This window comes from Camelina sativa, chromosome 14 (assembly GCF_030686135.1).
Source record: "Camelina sativa cultivar CO46 ecotype springtype chromosome 14, ASM3068613v1".
Classification (NCBI taxonomy): Eukaryota; Viridiplantae; Streptophyta; class Magnoliopsida; order Brassicales; family Brassicaceae; genus Camelina; species Camelina sativa.
In genome coordinates, this window is record NC_141893.1 from 13,491,072 (window position 1) to 13,501,485 (window position 10,414).

Genomic DNA, 10,414 nt, shown 5'->3' on the forward strand with positions numbered 1-10,414 from the left:
TTTAAACGAATGATTTAAAGTTTGATTATACTACATGCATGTTACCATTTCCTTGTTCACACGCACTACACCACCCAATAAAATTACCTAATCATTTTCCAATCATTTAATTACATACTAAAGAGAAAAAAAGGGGTTTGAACAAGGAAGGATAAAGACAAAAGACAAACAAATGTATAGTATTAATACCTAACCCCATCTATTCAAACCGCGCAATTCAATTATTCTATTGTAAACAAAGGGTGTGATCATATGTAACCATCGCCTTATAGACAAATTATTATCTATTAAAATAGTAATCAATCGGGTCCCTCTCATAAATGATAAGGATATAAAGTATTAGTTTAAAACAAGTAGAGATTAAATTGACATATGCTCGCACGTCCTCTTTCATACACAACCCCTCTTCTTCTCCACCTTCTCTCCATTTTCTCTTTCTCTCTACTTCTACTCCTCTTTCTCCATCTGCAACTCATATCTTTCCAAAAGTGATCAAGATCAACAAAACATCAAATTCTTGATTCGACCCTTCTTTCCTCGCTTAATTTCTTGTAAATATATATAGTCTATATATAGTTTATAGAGCATATATATAAACATGAAGCGAGGTCTAGATCAGATGGCGAGAAGCTACAATGATCATGAAAGCAGTCAAGAAACCGGACCCGAGTCACCAAATTCTTCAACCTTCAACGACATGAAAGCTCTCATCTGTTCTCATTCACCTAAAAGAAGGTACCATAAACATATATATATATAGATAATCTAGGATTAGAATTTTCATGAAAACTTACCATTAACTAAATTATATTCATATATTGATGTACTTGTTACTTTACAGCAGGAGATCTGTAGAGAAGAGAGTAGTGAACGTACCGATGAAAGAAATGGAAGGATCTCGGCACAAAGGAGACACAACTCCGCCGTCAGATTCATGGGCTTGGCGTAAGTACGGCCAAAAGCCTATTAAGGGATCTCCTTACCCTAGAGGTTATTACCGCTGTAGTAGCACCAAAGGTTGTCCGGCTAGGAAGCAAGTCGAAAGAAGCAAAGACGATCCAACGATGATCCTCATCACTTACACTTCTGAGCATAACCATCCTTGGCCTCTCACGTCTTCCTCTAGAAATGGACCTAAAACAAAACCCGAGCCCAAACCCGAACCCGAACCAGAGCCTGAGGTGGAGCCAGAGGTGGAGGAGGAAGAGGATAATAAGTTTATGGTTCTTGGAAGGGAGATTGAAACAACTCCGTCATGTGTCGACGAGTTCGCGTGGTTTACGGAGATGGAGACAACTTCATCGACGATTCTTGAAAGTCCAATATTCTCATCGGAGAAAAAGACTCCTGTATCGGCTGCTGCGGATGACGTTGCAGTGTTCTTTCCGATGGGAGAAGAGGATGAGTCTTTGTTCGCCGATCTCGGCGAGTTACCGGAGTGTTCGGTGGTGTTTCGTCACCGGAGTAGCGTAGTTGGGTCACAAGTCGAGATCTTTTGACACGTGGTGGTATTGTATTGGATATTGTTGTCGCTCACATGGGAAGCGTTGTACGCACGGCGTTTTTTTATAATTTAGTTTCTCAACGGTAATCAATAAATCATCATCTAAGACTCTCTTTCTCTATACGTTGTTATGAAATGCAAAAAACAAAAAAAAAACAAATAAATATGATTCGATTTTGTAATTCCTTTTTTTTTTCTTACTTATGATTCTCTACTCTTTGAGAATTCACCTTTTACTCTATTTATGTTTTTTCGGGGGTTTTTCTTCTTTTACTAGTTTCTTTATAGGGTTGAATTGCAATGTAGTTAGCTGAATAAAAATGGCTGTCATTTTTATGTATATGTAATCGATGTCGATCTTATTTATTTTTTATCTACATTGATTTTTAAAGAGTAGTACGTTGAGAAGTGAGAGTTCATTTTGTCATATTACAGGGAACTTTTATTGTACTTCTCTTATAATTTTCTAAAAAGAGCAACTACTAAGATTACTCTTAAATGCATGTAGCGAAAAATTAAAGATGACTGTCAAATCGGTATATAGATGTAAATTTGAGAGAATAATTAAGGGAAACCAATCAAAATCAAAATTTAGAGATTATTATATTTCATTCGTTTTTGGAAAATAATTAGACAGACTATGGTTGTAGCTTATAATGGTGGGAAAAAAAAACTAACAATAAATCATTTAGGTTGGATGGTAGAATTCACAAATTTTTCAAAGTAAACTTGGCCTAATTAAATTATTAGATACTTTCTTATATTGGAACAAAAGTTTGATACTCAACGCTCACTTTGTTTGTTCGCTGGAGTGTTGTCTGATTAGCTAGCATCAAAGTTCGTTGTAGACATATTGTTGCTGGATTTAATTAGATAGATCCTGAATATTACTAACGACAAAAAATGCTAATCAGTTTTATAAATCTAAAATATCATAGTAGATACTAAACAATCACATTTTCGGGACTTCATCTCCCAAAACAATAACTTAAAAGAATAAATTGGTGGTACATGCTTACGTACGTGAATTAAATAAAAATTACGCGAAAATTTATAGCACAAATAAATAAAGGAATTAATTAGTTGTGCTATGATTCACGTTACCAGACCTGCCAAACTCTCTGTAATTACTATTATTAAAGTTTCGTACGTAATTCTTTATATTATGTTCAAACTGTAGTTCTGACTTTTAGAGTTTTAAAATTTTAAAATTGCGGCAGTCCAACCTCCTCTACATAATTTTATTATGGAATGTTTATTGAATTTTAGAGGTAGTGTCTTTTCTGTAATATAGAGGTACCAAACTATAATTAAAAATTACTTGATAATAAACTGTAATGAGTAGCCAAATTTAAAGGAAGTCTAGTTTGTACTTTGTAGTAACGAATTATATATATTTACTATTTTTGTATGTATAAAATGTACTTATTGGAAATACTTAACCAGGAAGAAATATTGGTAAAATCGCGGCATCTTATATGAATGTTATCTTTGTTAGTCGGAAGAAAAATAAGATTTTTGGAGTTCTCACTAACCAAGAACGATGAAACACATTATTCACATTGTTTCCTGCATATATCCAACATCTTTATCTATTTCTTCGAGCTGTTAGACATTTTATATTGAAAAATAAGATGAGTTCAGAATTATATAAAACATGATATAAAAACACTAACACACAACCCGATCTGTAGTAAGATAGTCATAGTTCCTAAATAATCCTCTACTAGGTACTAAACCCGCGGAAAACCGCGGGCTAAATTTGTTTTGATAAAAATTTGTAATAATTTATTTTGTTATTGTGTTATTTATTAATTTTTAAAATCTAATGGTTAAACGGAACTGGTACAGATTTTATTCGATTAGATTTTTGATAAAAATTTAACCCGTTCTGATTAAAAAAAGTTGATAAAATTTGTAGTTGTAGATTTTATAAAATTAGATTTTTAAAATCTTAGCTGTTAAATTTTTAATAATATTTTTTTTTCAAGTACGAATTAATTTTAGATTGGAATAGATTTTATTTGCTTTTGTAGATTTAATTTAATTTGAGCTGTCTACGATTTTTTTGTTTATTAATAATTAATGATTAATTAAATTTTTCTAATGGCAATTGAATGTAATTTTTTACACATTTTAAGGTTAATTTCATATTTGTACTTCCCAATTAATATAGTAGGATTATTAATTCGAAAGTATATTTTCCAAAATAACTTTATTTTTTTGTAAAATTTACATAATTAAACTTTTGCTATTTGAATAGATATCAAAATTTGAAGTTATTATTTTTAATATCCAAAAAACATATTTCAAATAATTATAAAAGAAATTAGTATCAAGAATTTAAATATTCTAGATACTTTTTTAATTAATTTGCTAAAAAAATATGAAGTTTTGCAGATTATGTTATGGAGTGGATTAAAGTTTGCATAAATATAATAGTTTAGTTTTTTTTATGGATTGGTTTACTAAAATACACAAAAGTTTGCATAAATATAATAGTTTAGTTTTTCCAATGAATTCACCAATAAATTTAGTGACACCTGTCACTTTTTATCTTAGAAATGTTTCTTATGTTGCTCAACATAGAAACATATCTTCTCTTTTCCTCTTCTCTCTTTTCATTTTATTATTTTTTTTAATAAAAACATCTCATATAGTAACGCTTGCTGGACATGCCCTAAGTAACACTTTGTACATAGCTAATTTTTTAAAAATGTGTTCTATTTAGAGGTCGTGTCTGCCTTTTCATCCAATCAAGCTGAATGTTTTTTTCAAAATTTTTAAAAAAGTTTCATGCTTACAATTCATTTAATATATTGAAATTTCGTAGTTATGTAATATAGTTTCTCTAAAAAAAATTATTTAATAATGATTTTGAAAGACCAAATCATATTAAGTTTATTTAAATTTGAAAATCAATGAATATGATCACAAGAGCTTGTTAATTTCTGCTGAAAACACTTATTAAATTCTTTATTGCTTTTTTCTGATATACATATACGGTCAGCCATGAAAACCCAGTTACATTCATAACAATGATCTCTGTCAGCTCTATATACATCAAACAATGTAACATGATTATTCCAAGCAAACTTGCAGAAGAACAATGTAGTTCTAAACCAGTTTGGTTTAAACTTCCATCGAAAACCTTCTCCTGGCCGCAACACATGATCACCTAGATCATCGTCTTTAGATCTACAACTTATTGTCAAGACTGTTTGCGGGATGATATTGTTTGTGATTGTGACAACGGTTTTAGCAAAAGATTATAGAGAAAAAGACAAATATTTTCGATGAATTTTTCATATTCTTTTGTTATTGCATATGTTATGTTTGTTTTAGATTCACATGGTATAAGCCTAGTTTTCTATTTATATGGAACTAAATTTTATATGAAAAGAAAATTTATTTCTTCTTATCCTCACTTAAAAACTATCTTCTACTTTTTGTGTAAATTTTATTTCTTCTTTTTCTCACTTAAAAATTATTTTCTCCCTATTATGTTTCTTAGATGAATTATTTCATTTTCTTTTAAGTACACAATGAAAATCTTAAACTCATTTGATTCTAGCTTACAGTGAAATTGTATTTTTAAATTATATCCTTTAATTCCTGACAAATTTAATTTATATGCTATTTATTTAATTACTAAAAAGATATTAAAAAATGATAAGATATTTTGTTAGTATAAATTTATATTTAAACTTAATGAATATGAAAATAGTGTATCTAAATTTGAAAGTAATAACTCGTGTAGAAAGACTACAACGCCACTTGTCAGCTTCTTGGAACATGGCTTTGAAGAAACCTTACTATTATAGAAAATTTGTTAGAAGTACCCCTTTTGGGATATCTCTTTTCAAAAATATTTTTTTTCTGAACATTTTTATTTTTATCCTCTTTTACACAATTCCAATATGTTAAATTAATTTTTAGAATTTTTTTTTAAGTTTGGGTTCTGTATTTTATATTTAGGATATAGTTTTGAGAAATTAGGGTTTAGTATTTAGAGTTTAGAATTTAGTTATTTTATACATAGAAAAATGTATTTTTGAAAATGAACAACATAAAAGGATATTTTTAAAAAGTGATATAGGAAAAGGAGTAATTTTGAAAATGAACAATTTAATTGCTCTTCAATTGGTATTGAGTTGTGAAATATATTAACTTTAATTTAACAATCTGAAACGCAATGATGGGTTTAATTGGTGTTGTTAAGAATTTTAACCATGAGATCATTTTATTAACGTTCATAGCACTGAAAAAATTCACTTTTTCCAAACAAAATTTGATAACAGTTGACTAGGTTTTGCATATATCTTACTTTCTAAGGGCAAGTCCAATGGTGGGTTTTAATTTTGAGACTCTTATCTACTGTTTGGATTTTTTATGAATATATTATGTACTGTTTTAAAAATAAGAACTCTTGATCTCCTAATTAAAATTATCCCTTCCAATGGTATGATATAATTTTGAGTCTCTTATTTTTAAAAATATAGTTTTTTGAAATTTAAGAATTTTAAATAGAATATAAGTAGTATAAATGTTTAAACATTTAAGATTTTATAAAAATAGGAAAATATTGCATTTAATTAATTTTTAAACATACAAAACATAATACATATTACAATAGAAGTACAATTCATAAATGGGGAAAAGATTTTAAACAACTACATGTTAATGCTTAATAACTAACTAACTAGTCAAGCAAGAGAGTCGTTGTTGGTATATAATGATTTAGCTTTTGGGTCGTGTACTCTGACTGATATATTAGGCGCAGTAGGAAAAGTCAGATCGATCTTGAGAATTCTGCATACCGTTAAATAGACATCCTCATTAGGAGCTGAGGTAGTTTAGTCTGTCATGATCGATCTGATCTTGAGGTTTAAGTTTCTTCTGTCATTGCCAAGTAGTCTAAGGTTCTAACACATTGTTTTCCTCTTGTTACTTGACTGAACTGACCACCCAAAGTCAGCAATTTTCAATCTCCCCTGCGTATGTATTATGAAATTACTAATTATGAACAACATCCTGAGTTCTCAATGCAAAAACAAAAAAAGGACTAACCAATATACACACATCACATATACCTCATGATCGAGCAACAAGTTTTCAGGTTTGATGTCTCTATGAATCACACATTTTCCATGACAATAGGCTATTGCCTGACTAAGACTTGCAATGTACTGAAAATCCAAGAAAACAGAGAAACAACACAGATCAAGAAAAATTTAATTGATTTGTCCACAAGAAGAGTGCTAATTTTACCACTTCCAGAGAAACAAATAATCTCATTGACAATATAGGCTAGTGCCTGACCACAACAAGCAAGTTTTCACAAACCTCAAAACAGATAAAGCCAGTGCGGTTTGAAAACCAAGCAAAACCAACCAACCAACATTGCAACAAAATGATGATGATCTTAAAAGGCAAAATAGAGATAAAGAGAGAGAGCAAGCAAGCGAGGAGGAGAGTCACAGTGGTATTCCATATCGAAGATGTAAGCCATCCACATTCTGATCATTTACAAAACAACATATAATTTAAAATTAGAGATGTAAACATAGAGACAAGATGCTTACTCAGCAAAACATAAACCAGCTTCTTGAAGATACTTAAATAAGAACAAGAAATAAAAAATATATGCAAAACACCAAGAAGAATATGAAAAGAGGACACAGATCCAAACCGTTTAATCATCTTAGCAAGTTCTTCGATCAGCATTTTCCGAAAACCAAAACCAAACAAAGACCAGAGTTAGCACAATGGTGAAATTGACAATAAACACGCCAATATTATAGCAACCAAATCCCTTTATCAGACCTCATTTGCCAAACATTTGACTTGTTAGATTAAAACAATGATAAACAAACAGTCAAATTCTACACACAAATTCAGACAAAGGCATTCAATGTTAATTTTTTTTTTTTGAATTTAACGTTAAATTATATTCAAAGAAAAATAAACGTTTTACATCAGTGATACAAAAAATTGCTCAAACACTGTTTTTTGCTAAAACAAAGATTGACATTTAGTAAAATCTTGTTGCAAACCAAGCCTGAATGAGAGTGCCATCGACATCAGACATTGTACTTAGTCTGTTGCGGACATTTTTATCGATCAACTTCACCAGTTTCTTCACAATGTTAATTTAAAGAGACCCACAAGGAATAAAGGCACCTAGCTCATCTTAAGATGCTTGAAATAACCCCATTCTAATTCTTCCAATTAACACAACACAATGCAAGTCCAAAAACAAGTACGGTAAAACCTAAAAAACGATATTATACGAATCATGAAGTAATACTAATTGTTCAACTCTTCAATAACCATCCCAACCCATCTAAAAAGACAAGATGATAAGGCGTTCATGCGATCCAAAATCAAACACTAGGACAACACACACGAAGAATCAACTGTAAGATTCACGATTGAGAGAGATTGGCGACAGAGAGCGAGAGAGAGACAAGGAGAAAGAATCGGGCCAAAAAAAATTTGCTCTCAATAAAACTTTATCCAACCATACGGTGACACGTCACAGTCTCTTATGTGAAATCGAGTATACTAAATAAGAGGAGCTCTTCGTTTTTTTTTCCTTTCTGATTTATTTTTTTCCTACTTTTTGCTTAAAACTCCTCCTTAAAACCTCCGTTGGAGAAGGTCTAAGTTTCTATATAATAAAGTTGAGAATTGAGATAGTTTATTTGTCTAGTAAACCAAGCCATAATGTTTTAACAGATTTATGGATATTGGGCATTGTCCCTACCATGTATTGGTCTTTTGGTTATAGGCTTTTTTTTTTCTTTTTTTTTTTCAAACAAGGATTTTCATTACTTAAGTCCTCAAAAGAGGATAGTTCATACAACGGAAAGCTAGAAGAATACAATGAAAATAAAAATAGTGGTTCCATGAGTTTTCCAAATGAATGCTCAGCTTTGAGAGGCTTGCAGCGTTTGAAAGATCTATCGGAACCATAGCGGATTCGACCATGAAGACGAGCTTCGCGAAATCCTCAACCAACAAGTGGTTATAGACGGCTCGCGCAAATAATGCAATTGAGCTTTTTGAAGGGTGCTCCACAGGGGAGACATATCTTTGGACCCTAGCCGGCAAGAGAAAGTTCCAAAACATACCCATAAGGTGTTTTAATCTTTTAGGCTCATATCTCAATGCTTTAGGTGTAGCTACAATCGGGAAACACAAATGATAAACATAAATCCGTAACAAAGCAGGTAGGTCCTCCCTTACATGAAGCCAAAAGCCATGAAGGTTAAGGAGATCCACACAAAGCTTGTAGTCGGTTGTATATTGGAGAGAAAGATTATACCCGAGCTTACCACCTTTAGGCGAATGGACAATGGGGGGATTGGGGGTTTCAAGAAGAATGAACCTGAAGTGATAAATGCAATACAGTAACAGAGCAGGTGGGTCCTCCCTCACATGAATCTCTTGGCCATGGAGGTTAAGGAATTCCACACAAAGCTTGTAGTCTTAATTGCATTGAAAATAAAGAACAAAGCCTAGGTTCAGTTGGTGGTACTTGGGGTTGGGAGTAGCAATAGAGGTATGGGTGTTAATCTTAGGTGATTCTAATGACCAAGCTCTCATATGATGTTTGTACCAACATAGCAGCAGCGATGAGTGACTATGTTCCAATTGCTGTCTTCGGACAATTGTACTTATGAATCGGTTCAAAGATATACTATGGAAGGATAAAGAACGTAATAAATCAGACCTGGATTTTTGTTAGCTTCCTCAGAACCGAGAATAACGGAAGAATTCGTTTCAGAATTGAGATGTGGAGCGTCGCTGGTAAAGAGGGGTTCCTCGAGATTCAGGATCGACGATGAAAAGGTGAGCAGGGTTTGGAATGGGAGGGGATTCGCCGGAAAGCACCTCTTAACTACATAGAGGTTGGAAGCACCATCGTCCAAGGGTTTAAAGGAGGGTATTCGAAAAGATTGAGACTTTGGCCAGAGAGACAGTAACGCATAGAAACTAAAGGAATAAAAAGCGATAACGGGACAGAGATCCCGACGCCGGCAAGCATAAGCATTGTCGGCGCCGGACATAGATGTTTGGTGAAGCGTCTCGATAACTGGGGCAGAGAGGTTTTTCGAGTTTTTTTATTTTTCCACCACAAAAACTATTCCGTGGTCTTGGTTATAGGCTTTAAAATGATATTTTAAATATGAACTAGTGTTGAGAGTTTATTACGTTTGTATTTCGTGTATTGTGTGCTATTGTTGGGTGGGCGTCAAACTGCGAACATCTCTCGACGTTCGACTTCTGTATACACAAGACGCTAGAACTTGAATATTTGAAAAATATGTACCCTTTTTATTTTTAGCTTACGTTTTACCAGTTTTTGTCAATGATACTGTTCATATTTTGAATTGATGAGAAAGATATTATAATATATATATGAAAGAAAGTAAGATAAATAAATATAATTTTTAATATAAAATTTTCATTTCTATATTGTTGTTTTTCTTACTTTAACTTCTGTTTTACTCACAAATGTTTGATCTATTACTTTCTCTCTTTCACTCTCTTTGATTCACTTTCATTGGAATAGAGAGAAAGGATCCAAGAAGCATTTATGCTTAACCTTCTACATTGATAATCTTGGATAAGGTTCTATTACAACATCACAACACTTATATACTTAGGTTCATTGTTAACCTAATTATTATAGCAAACACACTTAACCCACAATAGTTAATGGGCCTTTACTACACTCATGGCCCATAGCCTCTTTCTTTCTTCTTCTTTCTTCTTTCACCTTCGAGTATACAAAAGCTCTTCTCTTCTTCTTCTTCGATGCTTACCATCTTTGTGCTCTTCATCCTCTCACCTTTCTCTTTGTTTACTCCACTTGCAGGATTAACCAATTAATCAACTTCC

General features: G+C 32.0%; 2 protein-coding genes and 1 long non-coding RNA gene across 5 annotated transcripts; 1 reads left to right on the forward strand and 2 right to left on the reverse strand.

Annotated features, from left to right (window-relative positions):
* Nucleotides 1–301: 301 nt before the first annotated feature.
* Nucleotides 302–1,895, forward strand: LOC104741519 (putative WRKY transcription factor 65). 2 transcript variants are annotated; one of them, XM_010462402.3, is made up of 2 exons: nucleotides 302–735; nucleotides 842–1,895. In XM_010462402.3, the coding sequence occupies exons 1-2, from the start codon at nucleotides 599–601 to the stop codon at nucleotides 1,497–1,499; spliced, it is 795 nt and encodes a 264-aa protein (XP_010460704.2). In that variant the 5' UTR covers nucleotides 302–598; the 3' UTR covers nucleotides 1,500–1,895. The 2 variants fall into 2 exon arrangements, with proteins under 2 accessions (XP_010460704.2, XP_010460705.2); XM_010462403.3 differs by having other exon boundaries at nucleotides 363–735; nucleotides 845–1,895.
* Nucleotides 1,896–6,068: 4,173 nt separating this feature from the next.
* LOC104741520 (uncharacterized) lies at nucleotides 6,069–9,689 on the reverse strand. 2 transcript variants are annotated; one of them, XR_015579337.1, is made up of 3 exons: nucleotides 9,243–9,689; nucleotides 6,598–7,023; nucleotides 6,069–6,498 (listed from the first exon to the last, which is right to left on the reverse strand). It is a non-coding gene; the product is annotated as an uncharacterized LOC104741520 (long non-coding RNA). The 2 variants fall into 2 exon arrangements; XR_015579336.1 differs by having other exon boundaries at nucleotides 6,598–6,693; nucleotides 9,243–9,662.
* On the reverse strand, nucleotides 8,093–8,998 carry LOC147928156 (uncharacterized; the record flags this gene model as incomplete). The annotated part of the gene is made up of 1 exon (XM_087483115.1): nucleotides 8,093–8,998. A coding segment is annotated over one exon (657 nt), but the record flags the coding sequence as incomplete, so codon positions are not given.
* Nucleotides 9,690–10,414: the final 725 nt, after the last annotated feature.